General features: G+C 43.7%; 1 protein-coding gene and 1 long non-coding RNA gene across 3 annotated transcripts in view; both read right to left on the reverse strand.

Annotated features, from left to right (window-relative positions):
• Nucleotides 1–13864, reverse strand: part of LOC118854523 (zinc finger protein OZF-like) — a 35754-nt gene extending 21890 nt beyond the window's left edge. Inside the window, exons 1-3 of one of the 2 annotated variants that reach the window (XM_036764892.1) lie at nucleotides 13839–13864; nucleotides 11609–11682; nucleotides 9205–9360 (exon numbers count right to left, since the gene is read on the reverse strand). In XM_036764892.1, the coding sequence (XP_036620787.1) occupies nucleotides 9205–9360; nucleotides 11609–11638 (186 nt within the window). In that variant the 5' untranslated portion in view covers nucleotides 11639–11682; nucleotides 13839–13864. Of the gene's footprint in view, nucleotides 1–9204; nucleotides 9422–11608; nucleotides 11683–13838 lie in introns of both variants that reach the window. The other variant, XM_036764898.1, reaches the window with a different exon arrangement.
• Nucleotides 13859–22081, reverse strand: LOC118854548. Its single transcript, XR_005010725.1, has 4 exons — nucleotides 22007–22081; nucleotides 20246–20410; nucleotides 16904–17012; nucleotides 13859–13966 (listed from the first exon to the last, which is right to left on the reverse strand). It is a non-coding gene; the product is annotated as an uncharacterized LOC118854548 (long non-coding RNA).
• Nucleotides 22082–22171: the final 90 nt, after the last annotated feature.

Genomic DNA, 22171 nt, shown 5'->3' on the forward strand with positions numbered 1-22171 from the left:
AAGTTAATTGTTTGTGTTATAACTGTATTTCTAAATTGTACTGTATTTCTAAAGTTCTCTTAGATTCTAAAATTTGAGAGAACATTGTGAGGTAGAAATGGTATCAAAACAATTTTTAATCTGGATTTTGCTTCATGTGAATTGGGTTTTTTTTTAAAGGATGTGACAAAAATTTGGTAATCTGAAACTGTCCTATTTGGTCATAAACAAGTAGTAATAATACTACTGATATTTACTATGATAGCAGATTTTCCATTTGAAATCTTGGCTATTATGAAAATATATACAATGGTTTATGAGATGAATGATTCTCTGTGCAAGGTGATTTAGAAATGCATTCATCTAAAGTGATAATGGGTTGTTTCAAGTCTCAAATACATAATAATGTTTAGGGCATTGTTACATTTCTAAATTGTGTAACAGGTTAAACAACTGTATCATCTGTGTTAGAAAAGCAATTTCTCTTATGGTCTAAATATTGTCAGATTAATTAATATCAGGATAAATTGTAAGCTGTTTTTAAGGGAGGGAAATATTTTTATGAGGAAATGTTTTGCAAAATCTTTTGTAAAATTTTTAGAAGGCCTATTAAATTTCTATTTGCAAGATAATTTGTAATAATTTGATACTGATGACAATTATATTCAAACCTACTACGAATTTTCTGAGTCTCTGTGTGAGATCCCCAATATTTGGGGAGTTATGCTTATATAGGGGCTTTATTAATCCTCTTTATATAGAGGATTTAAGATAGAAGACAGGATAGGATATACAAAATAGGGGAGACTGGAAGTTTTATGGTCCAGGATAAGGAGAAAGTTCTATGGTGTTTCAAGACAAGGGGAAAAGACTTTGGGACACCTTCAGGTTAGAAAATAAACTAGGAGAGGGGGCATCTCTTAGCCCTTGGAGCATTATTTCTATCCTCATCTGTGTCCTTGGATGGGCCTTAAAGGCGTGCTTTTTGTGTTTTAAGTACCCTAAGAAACGTACATTCAACGCCCAATTCGAAATTTTTGAGTACAGGTGAAAAAGCTGGGGAGGCTAAAGGTTTCTTAGCATTCTCTGGAAGTTTTGAGATTAAGTAAGGAGTTTTGAAACAACATCCTTACAGTCTCCTCAGTCCCTTCCCCCACTCCTTAGTCAAGATGAGAAGAAAGAGCTTTACCTTTCCCCACCTGGTAGAAGGGAGGGAGGGTGAAGGGGCAACAGCTACAGTGAGGGCCCAAAAGGTAATGACCCTGGGTCCCTAGGGCTGGAAAACCTGGAAGCATTACCCAAGCAGCTAGAAGTTAGAAATCTGCTGGCCTCAAAACTTGGGTAAACTTGCTTTTGTTAAACCTGAAAATTTGGTTGAAGGAAACAACAGAGCTAGGTGATAGAAAAATCCATGTTGTTTATTATTTTCCCTTAAAGCATAGCTAAGCTAGCTTACTTGTACATACAAGGAGTCAGAGCATAAGCTCTGGCTGTCTGAACAAAGGAATGAGAAAACTTATATACGTTATTTTAGCAGACCTAGCAAGCCTGTATTACCTCACGTTTATGACCCCCATGTGTGTTTAACCATGATACAAGAAGAGGATTTTCCTTAATGGAATAGAGTTGTAAAGAATGTTGACAAAGGTCAGTTAATATTAAGCGAGGTAGTCTCTCTTGGGGTTAGGGTCTCATCCCTTAATGGCTAACAGGGGTGAGAATGTCCCTAGGTCAGTCTGATCTGGCCTTGTTGACAGAGGTTAGGGTATTTCCTGAGCAAACTCTAGAGAACAAAGAAGCCCAGGTCCTGGATCTTCTTCCAGTTACTCATTAATTCAGGCTCTGGGTCTGGTTGAAATTAAAAATGATATAAAATAGCATAATATTTTCCACACTTTCTTAAAGTTATAATCAGGTGATTGGCTTTTAGGACAAATTTAAAATTTAAGATATGAGTCCTGGTAAAGTTTTGATTAATGAAATTTCCATCTGATGTAAAAGCTTCTGGGACCATAACAAACTGTGTTCTGAGCTCAATAACCCACCACCTGGGGGAGATGCCATGAGCTACTCAATAGAATGTGACTCCTACAGGTGAAGGCTTGCATCTCGGATAAAGCTAAAAGGACAATCCTAGCCTCGACCTGGGATGAGATCCTGCTAGCTCAGTTTCCCCACTATGTTCTTTGGAAAAGAAATGTTTCTCACCTGACTGTTCCTGAGTCTAGCTATAAAGTGGATGTGATATTGTGTATGGAAGGCTGTGATGCTTTAATCAGGTCCTCGCCTTTCCTTTTTATGGCAGGTTTCTATAATCAAAGCAAGCAGACAGTGAAACGTGAGCATAACGCAAGTATGTGAAATCTTGCTGTTTTCAAACAGTTGGGAAAATTGTTACTCTTATGTAATCATGGGAAAGATAAAATCCCTGGAAGAGGAACATGCTTTCTAAATATTATGGGAATAATCAGGTAAAGGGAAAAGAAACAAAGGTACAAGCACAATGCTGAATCATGCGATAGACTAAGGCTGGGATACATTTCCGTTACTGTTACTAGATCTATGTCTGTAGGGAATAAGGTCCTTTCATGTTTCAAAATGATGTAAGAATAATTGGCTATTGATACAAGTGACTGAAGAACCTGCTATTTAATTAAGGTTTTATGAGGAAGAGCATTTAAGTGCAATTTTCTTAGCAGGAGGTAACTTGTAGAATGTTATTATTATGTTAATACTATGTGTTCTGTGATACCTAGAGTTCTAGAGGGTTTTATGGGGAGGAGAAAGTTCACAGTTTGCGATGTCTGGAAAGTTCTCAGGGGAACTCTCATTTGGTGGGGAACATTTTGTTGTTTTGATTTGAATTCATTCCATGACCAAAACATGAGTTTAAATTTGTATTTGGACTTAGCATATGTATAAGGTTTAATTCCTGAAGTATCTCATTCTTTCAGATTGAACATGGTTAGAGAAGGATAAATTTTGAGGTTGCAAATCTATTGGAGCAATAATTCATAATTTTAATGGGAAATCTGATTTTATGCTGTTCTTTAACAAGGAACTAGAACAAGTATAGAAATGCACGCAAGCCACTTAAGACTTGCTTTAAAGATGTTCCTTAACCGATGTGTGTATCTGAAACTGATTGTGGGAACTTGCTATTCAAGACTTTATGGGACTGTTAACTGTTATTCTGAGTTTGACTCCAGGTATCATTATCAAAAAATGCTGCTGAGCCACTGATCCATGATGCAGCAGCCCTGTGAGGTGCATCTATGAACTGCACGGGGCGATCTCATGGGAAGGTCGGGAGAACAACTATTCTGCAAGAGTTGAGGTAGGATTCTCTTGACTCAATTTCCCCGCTATGATACCTGGCAGACTTTAAGCCTGGCTCAATGCAGATGGCAGTCTATATAACTTTGGCCTGAAAATGATATGAAGTCAGGGAAATGTTATTCCCTTGCTTTAGTTATGTCCCTACTCTTTTATATAAGGCAAATTTTTATAACCAACAGTTTAGTAAGCACAATAACAAATCTATTAAATAATAGATTGGTACTGGAACATCTGAAGTTACTATTGAAAAAAAGTAAGTATAAGATTGAGCTCTTTGGCTTAGGATTTTATTCTAAACAACTATTTAGCCTTGACATTTGTTACTAAGGGGTGTGTGTGTGTGTGTGTGTGCACTTCTGTATAAGTTAGGGTCTTTTAATTTTTTTCATAATGGCATGGAGACAATTCGGTCAAGGGCTCGTGAAATCAGGATATTATTCTGATACCCAGTTAAAATCATACTTGTCTAAGTTTTGTCACAATTAGTTAATGTTAAAAGAGGAATGGTTTGTGATCTATCTTGTAAATGCTTTAAAAGAACCATAATATGAACAAAAGTTGGAATTGTTTTATGACTGGATATGCACTGCGTTAAAATTGAATACTCAATATATTTATATATGTATTGGAGCCTGTTATTAATTCCTTAGGGAAATTTCAACCTCCTGATGGGAGAATGAATGATGGATTAGTGTAAAGTATTAAAAAAAAAAAACTGGGTTGTAATGTGAGTTTCTTGAACATGAGAACTGGCCAAGGTTCTGGTTTTGATTTTATAAGAATAATAAGGGTATAAGTTGAATGGTCATTTAAAATTGTGTCAAGATCATTTTTGTAGAAGGTGCACAAGAAAGTGGATTCCTACAAGCAGATGCTGTGATGCTGTGCTGGACCAGAAAACTTCATCAGATGTTCCCTGCCAGACAGATGTATGAGACCAGACTTCTGAATCTTAAAGGGACAACTGATTGTTCATTATTGTTTTCTTTTGAGTGTCTGTATCTGTACTTTGTAAGGGGACTGCCTCCTTTGATTTGTCAGTGGGTGGATCAACCTTTCCCCCATCCTTTCCCATATTTATTAGGCCTACTTAAAGGGGAGATGGATGAGAGGAAGAATACACAGGAGAAAGAAGAAGTATTAACTAGATGTAAGAAAGATGTAGAAACAGAATTTGAATAAAAGAAAAGAGGAGGAATTTGTGAGAAACAAAAGAAGGAATTCTGTATCCACAGGATCAAAAGTACTCCCAGCTTTGAGTGATAACAGGATGTAAGTCAAAAGTGGCTAGTTCTAATCAGAGCTCTGACCCAGCAGAAGCAGGGTCAGAAGCTTCCACCCATGCTTAACCAGCTGTTTGAGGGGGAACATATCAAGGATGAGAACATGAAGCAGACATTTCAGAAGGCTGCATGTAACCAGTGGAGAACAAGGGGGGAAATTGGAAACGCGGACAGGAAATAAAAAGCCAGCATACTCCATTAGGGAGTTACCCATTCAGAATAAATGTGAAATAAATGTAATGAGAACTTTCCTGGCTTCACAATGAGTATTTTCTTTTTGAGCAAGCATTTCTCACAATAGTAATATCAAGCTGCTAAAAATAAAATAAGACAAATTAAACATAAAAACAAGGGAGCAAAGGAAAAAGAACCCAACCACGGATAACTCTATGGGAATAAAAAGAGATCTGGGTCATATTCAGAAGAAGAAAGTCAGGTCAAAAGAAGCCACTAAAGAGTAATGTCAATTGGATGCAAGGTCAAAAAGAAGTTTTGGAAGAACTTAAAAAGGAGTTCAAAAATCAAAGAAAGCCTCATATCTAAAATATACAGGGAACTGAACCAAATTTATAGGAATACAAGTCACTCCCCAATTGAGAAATGGTCAAAGGATATGAACAAGCAGTTTTCAGAGGAAGAAATTAAAGATACCTATAGTCATATGAAAAAATGCTCTAAATCACTATTGATTAGAGAAATGCACATCAAAACAACTCTTAGGAACCCCATCTCTCCTGTCAGACTGGCTAACACGACAAAACAGGAAAATCATGAATGCTAGAGAGGATGTGGGAAAATTGGAATTCCAGACACAGTATTTGTAAGGACTAACTTTGATAAGACTTAACTCCTCTCATCAAAGCAAGGTTCAAAGACAGCCCCAAAAGACTCATGATGGAATAAGCTACGCACATCCAGACAAAGAATTACAGAGTCTGAATGAAGATGGAGGCAAACTATTTGCTCTTTTTCTTTTCTTCCTTCTTTTTTGGTTTCGTTTCCCCGTTCTCATGATTCATTCCTTTGGTTATAATGCTTTTTTACAACTGGACTATTATGTAAATAAGTTCAATGTGAAGGTAAATATAAAACCTACATCGGATTACAGGCCGTCTTGGTGGGGAGGGGGAAGGAGAGGGATGGAGAGAAATTTTGGAGCCCAAAAACCTGTGGAACTGAATGTGGTAAACTAAAGACATAAATAATAATAAAAAAAATCAAATAAGAGAGAATAAGGAAAAATTAGAAAAAATAAACACAATCTAAGCAAAGCATAATAAGGAATTCTAAGTCAAGTCAAAGAGAATGAGGAAAAATGAGCAAAAAATCAAAGCAATTCAAGAAAATTCTGGAAAGAAACATCACCAATTAGAAAGAGCGATACAGAATCTTTAAGAAGAAAATAACTCCTTGAAAGCTAGTATTTGGCAGGTAGGATTGAATGGCGCGTTAAGACCCCAAGATGTAACAAAACTAGAAAAAATAGAAGAGAATCTGAAACATCTCGTTGGAAAAACAATTGGAGAAACAATATCCCAAATGTCGGGCTACCTGAAAGTTGTGATCAAAGAAGTCATTAATGAAAACTGCCCTGCAGTTCTAGAAAAAGAAGGTAAGACGGAATAGAAAGAATTCACCGATCAGCCCCCAAAAAAGATCCTGGAAAGAAAACTTACAGGAATGTCGTAACTAAGTTTCAAAACTCTCCGGTTAAAGATGTGTGAGGTAAGTAAAATGTGAAGACTTCACAGGGAAGATATGTATAAATCTATATCTATATCTATACTAAGAAATGTTTAAAAATGAAGAAATAGGGAAACAGGGAAGTAGAAAAATTCTGAGCCTGTGAGAGTCTGATGGCTCAGCCTCTGGGAAAGTTTACCCTGAAACTTTTTGTTCTTTCTTCTGGTTCTGGTTTAAAGATTTGCTCAGTGAGAATAGGATCACTGTGACCTGCTTTCCTTTACTGTGAAAGTACTGTAAAAGAATGGAGAGGGTCTCCCCCTCCCCTTATCCTATTCTCCTTCTTCAGATTTATAGATTTCACCTCAGTTGTAATCATTACCTAAGGGAATGGGAATTGGAGTTTCTCTGCCTAGATTTCCTAGTTCTTTGTCTAGCTTTTCACGCTCAGATTATAAGCCCGCCTCCCAGCCAATGATGAGAAGGGTCAGAGATGGGCGGGAATTCTCTTGCATTAGGTATAATTATTGGTTCTTTGCCCCTTGTACTTTGCCTCCTTTGCTGGTTCTGTTTCGTGCTGGCAGAGGACGCCCTATTCTCGAGAACTAAATAAAATTTATTTCTGTTCCTACTCTGAGATGGCTCCTTATTATAAATTAACTTTTTAATTGGTGAGGGTCTTTCATCCCACACAAAGAGAAAAAATAATTAGGGTAAAAGGAAAAGAACTTCTATATTCCAAAGTGATGGCAGCAGCTCTTTGGGGTAGCAAAGAACTAGAAATTGCATTGAAGTTAAATGTACAGAATAATTTTACATATACACATATACCTCTTTGTGTCTAATGGCAGCCACCTGTAGGGCAGAGGCTGGGGTTGTGAGAATTAAAAAGAAAAGTACATGACGATTTTGTTGTATACTGGAAAGGAATAGCAAGTTGTGCATAATACACCTGCAATTTCATATGCAATCATCCTTTTATTGTACTATGTTTTGGAAATGCTTATTTTCTTTGATAAATTAAAATTCAATAATGATTAAGAAAACAAAAAGAAACCCAAGGCTGCAACCCCCAAGATTGGTAGTAATTACATTTCCCAATTTAATTTAGAAACAAAAAATCCTCCAAGCCACCAGGAGAAAGACTTTCATACTCAATGGAAAGGAATTTGGAATCATGCAAGACCAACGCAAAGCCACAAGAAAGGAGGAGGGAATGGATGGATGTGTTCTTAAAATGTGGGTCGGGACCTCACTTGGGGTTGCATAACTAAATGTGGGAGTTACAAAAAGACAGACAACAGTTAAAGGTTACTGAATACCCAACGAGCAAAAATGAATTCAAAATCCAACAGGTAATGAATCCAAGGAGTTGCTGGCATCACTTGCCCATGCTGTATGGCGCATCTTCACTGTGGCCTTGGTTCCGAACACACAACATGTGCACTCTGCACTGCCCACGCTGTCACAATATGCAAAGCCAACAAACATTGCCAGAAACACCTCAGCTCAGATACGAGAGTATTGGATGTTATGAAATCAAAAGGTCACTCCTCTCTGAAAAATGTTGAAGATGCTCTATGTGCTGCAATACCCAATATTCTGCCAAGATTTAATTCTTTATGTAAAAATACACAAGCACCTCCAGCTCCTGAGAATGCAAATGGGCCTTCATCTTTGGTAAAGGGTAAAATTATATGTAACCCAAAGAAATGTTTTAAGATAAATTACTGTATAATTTATTACCAGTATATTCTTTGATTTATATACCTATTTTGTAGGCCAAAGAATTCTTTTAAAATAAATCTCTTTATGATTTATATTGATTACATACTTATTGCATAGACCCAGGGTCTTGTTAAAATTTCTCAGATGCAAAGCGGTCAAGAGTGGAAAGTGTTTGAGAAGCCCTGTTCCAGAGAAATCTGGAGCCCAGGATGCAGCCTGCAGATGGGAGCTTAACAACATGGTACAAAAAGTGGATATTCCATAATGAAAAGGAGCCAGAAACATTTCCAGAAAGAAAACCATAAAAGAAGAGATTATTTGCTTCTGAAACACCCACACTAAAGAAATGCAGGAGCAGTGAAAAAATGTGGACAACAAACCCGGAAGACGTTTCTTTCTGAGAGTCCACAGCGAGAGAGGGATGAAGGAGTCACTCTGGGGGTGGTAAGAGTGCACAGGATGACAGGGGGGATTATGGACAGAGTCTGCTGACATCCTGCCTGCAGGAGAAGGTCCTTTGATGACTCTACATGACAACAAGGAAGACACAGGAAAGGGATGAGGAGAAGAGAGCAGGGGAAGAAGAGAGTGATGAGACAAGGGCTCAAGGACCAGAAATTGTCACTTCAATCGCATACACATTTATTGAGCACCCATCATGTGCCAGGGTCAATGCTCAGCACTGGGGGTAGAAAAAGAGGCAAAAGGCAGTCCCTGCCCTCAAAGAGGTCACCATCCAATGGGGGAGACATCAAGCAAATCAATATATACAAAGCAAGCCAAGTCCAGGACAAATTGGCCATAATTAGAAGAGGGAAGGAGTAAGACTTCAAAGGGCTGAGGGAATACTTTCTGCACCTTTTCAGTTATTTATTGGGACTTAAAGGAAGACAGTGAGGTTAGGAGTCTGAGCTGGGGAGGGAGAGTATTCCAGGTATGGGGACAGCCATTGAAAATGCCTAGAGCTGAGATAAGCCAGGAGACCAGGGCCACTGGGTCAAGGATATATGTTAGGGAGAAAGCTGTCAGAAGACTGGAAAGACTGGAGTGGGAGGTAGGTTATAAAGGGCTTTGAATGCCTATTCTTGTAAAGAAATGCTCCATGAGGATCACACTGGCAGCTTCACAGACCATCCTCTATGTCTGTGGCAATGGCCTCATTGGCTGATGTCTGTGCACAGACTGCACTCACCTGGGGAGGGGGGCTGCTGCTCCCAGGGGCCATTCCCTCTGGCTCCAGGCTCCCTGCTGGGGCCAGGCCTTGGTCCTCTGCAGACTGAGCTGGGCAGGGAGAAGGATCCCAGAGGGGGAGAGGTCTTGCTCTTCTCTTCCCAGGCAGCAGGCTGGCCTACAGGGATTTACAGGAGTCACAAGGGCCCTGGCCCTGCCCTCAGGGGAGAGACTCCACCCTACAGACAGAGGGAGGAAGCAAGGAGGGTCAGGCTTGGAAATGAAGGTCTGAACAGGAAGACTACTTCCTCTCTCTCTCTTACTCCTCTTCCCCATCCCACGCCACCATTCTCCCACAGAAACCCAAGAGGCAGAGGGGGCTTGGGATCCCAGATGGGATGAGACCATTCTGAGCCTCAACGGCTCCTCAGTCAGAGCTGTCCTTCCACATGGGCCTTCCCTGTATCCCCTCTCCCTGACTCACATACACACTGAGTCTAGGAGGGAAACTAGGGATGGTTGAGGAGGAGGAGGGCTCTTGAACGGAGTCACCAGGGAATGAACAGGGGAAGTCTGAGGCTGGGAGACAAAATCTAGTCTGGGATTCAGCCCCCTGGCAGGGGGCCTGAGGTAGGGGAGCAGGAGGCCTAGGGAAATGGAGCAGAGGTGGGGTCTGGGAGGCAAGACAATCTCACATAGCTCATGGAGGGAAGTCAGGGACCCCTCTAATCCAAAGGCAAGCCTATCTTTTTCCCTTCTCTTAGCTGAGAGTTCCTTCAAGCACCTAGAGCCTAAGGCTAGAGATTAGGTGGGGAATTCCCTCTAGACAGATGTGTCAGTAAGGCAGCAACAACAACGTAGATGGTAATCGTCAAAATGCCTCTGGTTCTGTATTGCAAAGTATATGAAGGCAGAAGAAGTGAACCATCTGTTCAGACACCAGATCCCACAAGCCACCTATCCGGTCTGTCAGAGCAATAAAACATTCCACACACGATTTAACAGCCTGGAGCCTCGCCACCCCAAAGCCTCTCTGACCCCCTGCTGGGGTCTCCCCCAAAGCAAACTCACAGCACAGCTAGGTCAGCCTGCTCAGCTCTGCTCTCCCTCTTGCTCTCGCGCTCAGCACTTTTTTGGTGTCATCACTTCCTTTTCCTGTCAGGAAGCTCCTCCCACCATATAACTTAGGCCTCCTGTGACATAAGCAGGTCATGGTGGAAAAGATCTTCAAATCTAAATTGCTACAACAGAAGATTCTCTATTTGGGAATTTCACAATTTTTTTTTCCTCTTCATCCTTCCACCAGAAGGGAGAAATGGATCAAGCTGTGGGGTATCACCTGGCAGATACTGCAGCAAAGGGTGCCGCCTGCCAAGTAACCATGATGGCACCATTACTCTCACAGATCCCTGACTCCTACACTGTACCACAGAAGCCAAGCCTCTGCCCCCTGGGACCTCTGCCCAAAAGGCAGAGTTAATAGCACTTACCAGAGCCTTAGAGCTGGGAGAAAATAAAACATAAATGTTTTCACTGATTCTAAATACGCCTTCCATGCCCTACATGCTACTGGGGCAATATGGAAGGAAAGGGGGGTATCTGACAAGACCCGTGCTAAGGAAAGGGGATATACTCTCTCCCTACTCCGGGTGGCTTCAGACACCCAGCGGAAATTGCTGTCTGGCTTACATCCAGCCGCACATCTGGAGAAGAATGCTCTTCAGCCCCTGACAAAGCCACTTTTTATAGGTCACAAGCTGGGTGAAACCATTTGGCCAGTCTTCTGAACTTGTGCCCGGGTAACTCCTGAAGGAGCAATCAGACCACCTCCTCTTTTAAAACCTGTCCAGAGGATGGGTACCTACCCAGGGGAAGACTGGCAGACAGATTTTACACACATGCCCCCATGGAAGGGATTCAAACCACTTTTGGTTGACACCTTTACAAATTGGGTTGAAGCCTTGCCTTGCAGAACAGAAAAGGTTCAGGAGGTATCTAAGTTTCTATTAAAGGAAATTATACCTCAGTTTGGCCTGCCCAGTGCTCTACAGAGTGACAATGGCCCTGGCTTCATTTCACAAATAACTCAAGCTGTGGCAGAGGCATTTTAAGTTACCTATCACCCTCACTCTGCCTGGCATCCACAATCCTTGGGGAAGTGGAGAAAATGAATCATACCTTCAAGCAAGTCCCAACTAAGTTGTGCATAGACTCATGAGGATTGGGTGACAAACCTCCCAGGTGCCCTGCTCAGAGTTCCCATTACATCTCAGGAAAACATTAAGCTAGGCCCTTTTGAACTTCACTATGATAGGCCCTTCCTGACATCTGACATCCTAGTGGACCCTGAACAACATCTGATTACCCAATTTGCAACTCAGCTTGGTGCAGTCAGGAATGCATTGTCGGAATGTGCCGAAAAGTACCTTCTTAAACCTCAAGGCCATGATGTGCATCACCTCACTCCTGTACAACCTGGAGACTGGGTATGCTGGAAGTCCTAGAAAGTCCAGAAAGGAGAACAGCCAGATGTCACTTGGAAGGGACCCTATTGAGTCACACTTACCACCCCAACTGCAGTGAAACTTGAAGGTCTCCCTAGTTGGACTCAAAACTCTAGGATTAAACCAGTGTCACCCCTTGCTTCCCCCTCAGGGCCTCTGGAGTATTCCTGTGAACCCATAGTTGATCTTAGTTGTTTTGAAGGGGCCTGGTCCCCTCTAACACACAGGTGAATGGAAGGAGGTGAAGTCATATGTGCTCTTCTCCTCCTATATTTTAACCTTATCACAGTTGTCTTTTCTTTCCTTTTGAGCAAATGTTTTCTCTCTCCCATCTGGAACCATTTCCACTGTGCTAACAATGATAACAAGAGCTCTTTTCTTATCGCATTTACGACCTATTTGACTGTAGCAACAATTTGGCTAGCAGCTAGTGTTGCTGTGTAAAACCAACAACAACCAGCACACAGAAGGGCTGCCAGCACAGGTTCTTTGATCTGCTTTACTAAGGAAAGTAACTTTAAGGGGTTAACAATCTCACTTTAATTAAACATACAAATATCATTCACTTAGTTCAGGAGGAAAAGCCAGCAACCTGAGCTTCAGAGCAAATACAAACAAATTACAAACATACATTATAAACAGACCAAATACAAACCAACATCTGGGTTAGCAGAGCCAGGGGAGAGTTATGAGGGCTTGCCTAGAGTCACAGCGCCACTCTTCCAGTGAGTGAAAGCCCCAGGCAAAATGCTAACCTCTGAGTTACTCTGTTCTGGACTCAAAGGATTCACACCTATTCAGCAAAACAGTGTAAGCCTGGGGCTTTGCACCTAGTAAGACTTAATTAATTTAGCATCCTAAGACAGTAAAAAAAGTCCCACCTTAATTACCAATATATCTACTAAGAAACTTCCTTTCTTATGCTACAGTTAAAAATATACGGAAGCAATCATTTTAGAGTGACACAGACAGCCTGACTCAGGATTGCTCAAAGAATATCTAGGGCTTCCTCAATGTAACAACAGTGTTGCTAGCAGCTACTGTGGCTATGCAAGACCAACAACACCAGCACACAGAAGGGCTGCCAGCACAGGTTCTCTGATCTGCTTTTCTAAGGAAAGCAACTTTAAGAGGGCTGACAATCTCACTTTAATTAAATATACATATGTCATTTACTTAGTTCAGCAGAAAAAGCCAGCACCAACATCTGCGTTTTTCAAAGATGGGGGGGGGGGGTCCTGCTTCAAGGGCTACCCAGCGTCTCCTCACCAACACTCTTAAGATGAGTGTGCCCCTCAAAGGCAAAACACTAACCTCTGATCTTTTATACACATCTCAGGGTCAAAGGGTGTCACAACCATGGGATTCAAACTAAACTCATGTAAAGTAGCCCTTCCCTTAACATAAGCAGATCAAAGATTCCTGATTCAAAGATCCCTTAATGCTGGGAAGCTCTCCAAAACAAAATCAAAAAATCCCCTTTGCTTGCCATTACATTTGAAAGGCAAGACTCATCAAAAGTACCTGATTACCTCAGCATTCCAAAAGAGAAAATGGTAAAAAAGTACCACCTTAATTACCATAACACTCAATTTGCCTAAGTCAGAACTAAAGCTCTGATTCTAAGCCTTTGCATGTTGGCTAGCTTAAGGGAATACACAATATGAATTTCCATCCCACCTAGTTCCAGGTCCACAGGAGTCATACCCTCACGTGTGGGAGTTCTGTCCAAAGGAATATAAATGTTGATCACTTAAACCTCCCAAGATATCTCGGATTTGGCGGCAATATTTTTTCCTTCCCTATTTATTTATTCTATGATTTTTTTTTAAACTGGGACAATTAACTCTCATCTCATGTAGCCTTCTTTTATGATTTCTTGAAATCTAGCTCTGACAAGCCAGGCTTTGTTAAAGCCACCTGGGATTCACATGGAGCTACATGATGATGCCATTACACCCAAACCACTCTGGCTCTCACTGACTGGCCAATAATAGGTCCCGGCCCAAGGCTCCATTACTCATTTTGGGTGGTGATGGTTCAGAGTCAGTGTAAATGGAATTTTTTTTTCTATTTTAGTCAGAAACCCTGAGGGTCTTCCCCTTCCAGATTGATTCTTTTGAGAAGGCAAATCTTTAGCCTCCTTTCTTACCTGGCCTTCAGTCTCTGAATGGGTATTGCCTCAGATAAAATGAGCTTAAAAAGACCAAGGTTTCCCACTGCCTTAGGGCCATCACCAGTTGTCCTGACATATGTCTTGCCTCTGGACTCTGAAGGACTCTGGGGGAGAGAGTGAAGGTGATGATTTTGTACTGTCCTGCCCCACTCAAATCTAATGCACTTGCAAGTCAAGATATCACCCTCCTCATGTCATTGGTCCTCTCAGAGGAAGAAGAATGAACAACAATGCAAACCCAAGAGGCAGAAGGGATTTGGGATCCCAGGTGGGATGAGACCAGTCATGGCCTCAATGACCTAGGAGTCAGAGCTCTCCCTCCAAATCATCCCCTCCCTAATAAATACACACATTACCTAGACAACAGACTGACTGCTTGATCTAGGAGAGAGGGAAGCTAGAAACAGTTGAAGAAGGGGCAGACTCTTCGATGGACCCACCAGGGAATGACCAAGGGAAGTCTGAGACTGGAAGACAAAATCCAGTCTGAAATTCAGCCCCCTGGCATGGCACATGAGGCCTCTGAAATAAGGGGAGGCAGGGAATCAGGAGGTTTGGGGAAGGGGAGCAGGGGTGGGGTCTAGGAGGCTAGACAATCTAACATAAGTCATGGCAGGGAGGTTAAGGACACTGGAGTGACAGAAGGCTCCAGGGGGACACTGAGCCTGGGGAAGCAGGATGACTGCATCCTGAGGTCTCACTAGGAGCTGGGGAGGATTGTTGGGTCCCTCTGGGAGAGCTTAGGCTTGGAGTCCCTAAAGGGAAACTGGAGACAGGGAGCCACATGCCTGGGATCTGACAGGGAACCAGCCTCAGAGCCATGGGTGCAGATAAGGGGGATCGGGACAGAGCTTTGGTAAACCAAGCCTGGGTAGGCAGGGAGGAAGGTAGGATTCTTGGATCTCCAAAGGGTCTGGCTCTGAAGGCAAGACAAGGGATTTCTAACCAAGAGGTTAGACATTAGGGAACAGGGAGGCAGGACACGTGGGGCCTGATAGGAAGGCTGAAATCATGACTCCCGGAATCCTATGGGCAAAGTCTGAAGTCTGGAAAAGTGTTATCCAATGATAAATCTGGGGAAGGTGAGCCAGGAATTTAGGAAGTGATGGGGGAGTCTGGAAAAGGTCTAGGGGCAGGGAGCTCCTCCAGCAGCCAGGCTGGAAAGGAAGGTGTGCTCCTGGCAGACCTGGAGGACACTCACTATGAGTTCCGGTAAGGAGAATGAGACTGAATTGCCCAGGCAGCCAGGAAATCGGGGTGGGGGCAGGAGGGGAAATGAACTCTGGCTCTGACCTACCTGGGACCTGCAAGCACAGAGCTTGCAAAGTGATCCCAGCTCCAGGGAAGGCAGAGAGATCTCTCATATGGGGGAAGAAAGGAGAAAATTTAGGTACAGGGAAAGCAGACCAGTCTCTGCTCAAAGATTTTCAGCCCACCATGAAAGGATCTTCCTATTCCCAAAAGCACCACTGTGTCCAGCCCCTGAGGCCCCCAGGATGGCGAGGCCCTTTCCTCCAATCACACCCAGGGCTAGGACTCAGAGACCCAGACTGCCTCTTCTCCCTAAGCCCTGCCCCCCACTGAAACTCAGAAATTGGACCACAAAAGGTCCCTACCCAAGCTCCACTTAATGGCTATATTCTGGGCCCTCCTGGCTTAGAGTGAATGTCAATGGTAACTGTTTCTCTTTTGAACAATGAATGGGCCTTGCCTCACTCAAAGTGAGAACCTGAAAACATCTTAGCTTGAAAGGGCTAGGGTCTCCCAATGCATCCTGGGTCATCTCCAGTGATCCTGTTGAATATCAGGGCACTGGACCCAGATGGCTCTGGAGGAGAAAGTGAGGCTGGTGACCTTGCACAGCGCTCCCTCACTCAAAGCAAAGTCAACTGCAAGTCATGTCATCATTTCCCTGATGCCATGGTCCTCTTTGAAAACGAAGGGCAAACATAACCTTCACCACATGGAAAGCTTTCCCCAGTGCAATGATCCCCTCTTCAGCCCTAAACTCCTCCCAGAGCTCAAACTGCACCTGGTCTACCACCCACCAGGCTGCTCATCTCTGAGAGCTCCTTCTCTCCAGCATCCAGCCAAGAAGACCACCACCTCTTATACGTCAAGCTATAACCAATCTGGTGATCACAGGTATTGCCAGCGCTGGTGTCAGTTAACTAAAGATAGCCCTAATTTATGTTGGCCATGATGGGGCTCTTTTGACTGGTCAAAGTCACTTTATCTTATAACCAAATTAAGCTTAAAGGCCAACAAAACATCCAGCCAGGAGTGGGAATGTTTTCATCATTGATTTTTTGAGATGGTGGAGTGAGAACAAAAGGCAGAAGCCTCTTCCCTTAAGGCTCACAAAGCTGCCTCAACAACACCACCTCTTTGCCCAGCACCTGCTAATTCCCTCTACCCCACCCGCCGCTCTTGCCTAACAACCCCAGCCTTTCTTTCTCCTTCAACATTTGTTCCTCCTCTACCACATTCCTTGCCTCCTCCCTCCCCCCTCCTTAACGGTTTCCCCCAGTGTATAGCTGAGCTTGGCTCCCAGCCTGCCCAGACCCCAGTAGCACACACTGAGGACCTTGAGCAAAAAGTGAGCCTCAAACAGCTCCTATCCCAACCCCACACCCTACACTCCTAACATAGTAAGGGATCACAAGCCTGGTAACTGTCACTTTTGCAAGAGACCAAGGCACTGGAAATCTGAATGTAGAATGTCTGGAGGTTATGGAAAATAAGAAACACAGGGGTCACCAAGAATCCGCCCCCTCCAATGAACATAGTGGTGCTCCTGGCAAAGGTTGCAGCATCAGATCCCCATCTACCCCAACCCTATCAGGTCTTGGATCCCTGCAAACTCCCCAACCCCGCCTTCCTTGGAATAATAATAGCTGATTTGTGATGGCAGTTTCTAACAAGCCTCTAATTCCCCCTCTTCCTGTCGTTGATTGTGTGCTGTTTATATTTGTCCTGTCAATTTGTCTGTCAGTGTGTCTCTGTGTCTGTATCACAAGTGCTGTGAATGCGGGTATTACCTTGTAAGATTTAAGATGCAGCCAGGACTTCTAAGGGCTGCAGTGAGGAAAGCAAACAAATGAACCTGTAAGACTCTTCCTTGTGGATACTGGTCTGGCCAACCTGGAGCTACAGTAAAAAGTTAGATACAGTTTAGAGATTAATCACTAAGAGGTTTGGAAATGGATCATTTTGGGTTTGCTGGAGAAAATTCTTGAGACTGGGGTTAACTCCGGGAGCTCACCCCATGCTAAAACACCTCCTCCCAATCCTGATTGCTCAGTATCCCCCACTCCCTCCGAGAATTAAGAGGGTATCTCAGTATGGAGATTTTCAACAGACACAAGAGTTCTTCTTAACCCCTCTCATCCCAGATCAGATTAAAAGAAGAGATGCTACAGAATTGTAGGGAAAATTTAAATTCTTCCACACCTGGCAAAAGGAGGGGAGGGGCAGCAATCACAGACTGGCAGTGGCCCTAATGGTCCTGTGCCCCTGGGCACCTTGCAGCCCACCCTTCTAGGCAAAGCCTGAAAATGTTACCCAGGTTCTATACATTCTGCGGCCCCTGCCTCAGCAGCTGCAAATTGCACCAAACTTGGTAAATTCTGCAGCTGTGATGGAGAGGTAGACAGGCCGGGCTCATGATAAGCACTCCCTAAGTCCTGTCACCAAGAATTATCACCACTGGGAAGCCTCTGGAATCACCTAGTGAGGTGAGAAGCCAGCCTCCACCCCTGGTAAACACAAACGTCTCTGTTCCAGTTGCAGAACGTATCAACTCTTGGCAAGCTATTTCATCTCTGCTTGCCCCATTTCCTGATTTGTCAAAGGAAAAGTAATAATGATTGCTGTTATGGGATCAAAGTGATACAGTAATTGTAAAATGCTTAACACGATGACTCCATGTGTTAGACACAACGTTATTATTATCTAATTGAATGTAACTCCTCCATACCTGATAACTTTGAACAGGTTTTTACGTGCCAAAAGTCAAACATCAATAGTTTTTATATGTGATAATCTGAAAGTGCAACTGATGTCATCTGAAGTTTATTGTCTGTGTTATTACTGTATTTCTAAATTGCATTGGATTTCTAAAACTCTCTTAGATCGTGAAATCTGGGAGACCATTGTGAGGTAGAAATCTTGTTAAATCAACTTTTAATCTGGATTTTGTTGCATATGAATTGGTCTTCTAAAAGAATGCGATAAAATTAGATCATTTGAAAACTTAATATTTAATGAGGTATATTTGGTTCTAAGCATGTAATAATAATACTAACATTTGCTAGGATAGCAAATTTTTCATTGGAAATCTTGGCTATTATGAAAATATATACAGTGGTTTAGTTTCAAGATATTAATGATGAGATGAATGATTCTCTCCGCAAAGTGTTTTAAAAATGCATTCACCTAAATTGAAAATGGGTCAAAAATACATAATAATGTTTAGAGCATTGAGACATTTCAAAATTGTGTAAGCGGGTAAAACAGCTGCATCAGGTATGTTGTTGAAAAAAATATATAGGGGTGTGATTTTTCAAGCCTGCTTCACCTAAGGATATATATTTATATATATGATCATTTGAAGTGCAGAACCCCTCCCCAAACCATTTTTAACTCCTGAGATGTGAGAAAGGCCTAAACCTTGGATTGGCCAATCAGGAGAGGCACTGTGGCCCACTCTGAGCTTAATCTACCATAATGCCTGGAATCAGAGCTAAGGAGGTTCTTTCCTTCTGTTATATGACATTGTCCTTCCTTTATAGCTTATAGCAAATTTCTTTAATCAAGAAATTCTCTAAGTACAATGCTAAATTTATTAAATAATAGATGGAAACTAGAACATCTCTGAGTTACTACAACAGGATGCAATTTTGACCTATATTCATGGTCAAGTAAATATAATACAGAGATAACATCTTCCAACAGAGGAAATGATTAGACCAAGTAATAAGACAAAGATGTCTAACTAAAAAGGATAGCAAATTTTGAGAAAAGCATCAAGATCAAACTACTTCCTCTAAGAATTATACACAGATGTGTACGATTGGCTTCAAAACTTACCTATCACGGAAATTTAAGGATGTTTTGGTAACAAGGTCTTGGACGTGGATTTTTACGCAAAAATTGTATAGGACAGTAGTAAAAGTAAGTGAAATTATTTCTCCTTTATTAAAGTATCTGTCTGATCATTTTGAAAGACAGAAGAGCTCATTTTATGGTTGGACCCCCCCGTTTCAAAGGATTCTTATACCAGGTCCAGAATTGAGGTAAGGACAGAAACAGCAAATAACATATAAACTGAAATTCTCTGAAATTTTAAAAACAGCAAACTAAATTTAAGGGGTTTTAATAATTTCTGGGAGCTTCTAGATCTGAACCAAAGAAGCAGATCTCTCATTTAGAACTATCCTAAGAATAAAGCCTATTGTCCAAGAAAAGATATCTAAGGACCAGATAACTAAATGAGACATCTGGGACTCAAAACATGCTGCTTGAATGGACATTGTGAATGGATTATTGGGATACAAGCAGACATGTTAGTCAACATTGGTAAGAGTGTTGCACTGATCTCTATGGTTCATGTTTAAGTTTTCTTGGTTATTTTGGTGACATGTAAATCTCTCTTCTTAAAACTAGTCTATTGTGAGCCATCTAAGTAGGTTAATCTGTACCTGGCTTAATGTCATTATGCAATGTTGTGAATTGTGAGAAAACTTTATTGTATTGTTTGAACCCAGGTCTGCATTGCCAGGAAACTGAACTATTCCCACGTGCCTTTAGCCAAGGACCTATGTTGTGCTGTTTCCTCTCAACTATCAACTCATATGTCTTCTGGGAGCCCATCGGGTCTGACCACTCCTGGATCCATCTGTGACATCTAAAGATCACCCCTGCTCCCGAGCGGACATCTGAGCCCATAGGAGACCTTGCCCTCTGGTTCTGAAGGGGCCTGAAAAAGATATCAGGTAAGACAGCTTTCCCAGAAGTCTGGACCAGGCCTGCAGGAAGCAAAGCTGCCTCCCTACCTAAGCCCCTTACACACCCAAGACTGGTTCCCATTATGCTCCTCACTCACCCCACCTTGATCCCCCTTGCAGCCAGCTCCTTCTGCTTGTTTGCTATTGCCTTGCAAATACCTCTGGAGATGTCTAACCACAGGGAAGGAGCCACTCCCTCTCCCACCTCCCCACTTACCCTATGGAAAAATGTCATCTAATGGCAAATCTGGGGAAGGTGAGGCAGGAAGTTTTGGAAGTGATTGGGAGTATGGGAAAGATTTAGGCACAGGGAACTCATCCAGTAGCCAGGCTGGGGAGGAAGGGGTGCTCCTGGAAGACCTGGAGGACACTCACCATGAGGTCAGATGACAGGAATGAGACTGAATTGCCCGGGCAGCCAGCAGAACCAGGAAATACGGCAGGGCTCTTGCTCAGACTTAACGGGGACCTGCAAGCACAGAGCTAGCATCCAGAATGCACAGCGACCTCTGCTCCAGGGAAGGAAGAGTGATCTCAGATCTAGAGGAAGAAAGGAAAGAGATTTGAAGTCCAGGAAAAGCTGAGTAGTCTATGCTCAAAGACTTCCCATTTTTGTCCTGCCCACCCTCGGAGGCCTCTTCCTATTCCAAGAGCACTGCCCTGTCCAGCCCCTGAGGCCCCCAGAAGGGCTGGGCCCTTTCTTCCAATCACATCCAGGGCTAGAACTCAGAGACCCTGACTGCCTCTCCTCCCTAAACCCTGCCCTTCATCATATGGAATGCCTTCTCCAGTGCTCCTGTCTGCCCTGAACTCTTCCGAGGCCTCCAAACTCTACCTGGGCCACCACCCATCAGGCTGCCCATCTCTGAGAGCTCCTGCTCTCCAGTGTCTCCACCACCTCCGCTCCCCCTTCCCTTCTCCTGAGCAGAAAGACTGCCAGGATTAAAGTAGCACCAAACTACCTGAAAGTGATACAGAGGGAGGAAGGAAGCAGGGAGGGCCAGGCTTGGAAATGAAGATGTCCCTGATGGGGTGCTTGGCTGCTTGTGCTTGGACCCCAATTCCAAGATCACATTTCTCCCCAGCCTCAAAACACCATCCCTGACCCCAGCCCTAGGACACTGTGCCCAGCAGTTACTCATGAGTGGGTCCCAGTAAACAAACTATCTCTCCCCATCACAAGAACAAGCTGGCCTCTGAAGGAACTCTCTGCTAAACACAAGACTCTTGTAACCACAGAATTATCAGTTATTGATTCCTAAAGTTATCAGGTTCAATCCAGAGGTTAAGCTATGGACATCAAATGTCCACACTATCTTGGTACTGATGTAACAGACCAAGGTACAGCCCTGAGAAACCCCTTCCCCCGGTTTCCAGTAAGTCAGTGACCAGGGTTGTAAGTTACCACCTAATTGGCATCTCTGCCCCATGGTCCACCTCTTTTCCTAGAGAAGCTTTAGCATCACCCCCTTAGTTTGGGGGGTCTCTGCCCACCCAACAATAAACCTTTGCCACCTCGACTTCCAGGCTGCCTGAGTCTGTGACTTCGGGTACACGACCCTGTCCCAGCGCTGTGGTCTTCGCAGGCTCCATTTTGGCCCCCGATGTGGGGCACAGCCGGAGGCGTCCAGCTGTCGGAGTCAAGGGGGGCTCCCCAAACCTCCCCTCCTCGCCCCGCGGTCGGGTCTCCCCTCGAGCTCCTGGGAAGGATCGCTGTCCGCAGCAGACTCTGGCGTGATTCCCTCCTGACCTGACGCCTCGGTCCGGCACCTGGCCCGGAAGCCCCGCGGGTCATTGTCTCTCTTCCAGGATGATGGGGCGTGCCCACGCGAGGGGACAGGCCAGTGTCCCCGCGCCCGAGACTCGCCCCCTACAGACGTGTCTTAGACACTGGCGACAAGGTCGGTCCCCCGGACCCGAGAAGAAGCTCCTGGCGTCCTGGTGCAGCCCTGCCTGGTCCCGGACGGGCCGCTGCCTTGGAGCCCGCGGTGCAGCCGCCAGTCCGGGACGGGGGAGGGGAACCTGACCGAAGTCCCCTCGTCCAGGCTTCTCCACGCCGCTACCAGGACCCAGAACCGCGGGAAGCACGCAGGGGCCCCCGCCAGACCTACTCCAGGAAAGGGGACACAGACGTACCTGACCTTCGTGAGGGCCCCTTCCTTCGGGCCCCCAGGCTTTGGCTCCTATGGCTCCTGCCCCCCAGCGGCCCCTTCCCCTTCCTGGGTACTACAGGATGTCCCTCCCCCTTAGCGCCGGCGCTGCCTGACCGTGGGTCCCCGTAACCTCCCCTTCCAGGGCGAT

The sequence above is a fragment of the Trichosurus vulpecula genome, chromosome 1 (assembly GCF_011100635.1).
Source record: "Trichosurus vulpecula isolate mTriVul1 chromosome 1, mTriVul1.pri, whole genome shotgun sequence".
Lineage (NCBI taxonomy): Eukaryota > Metazoa > Chordata > Mammalia > Diprotodontia > Phalangeridae > Trichosurus > Trichosurus vulpecula.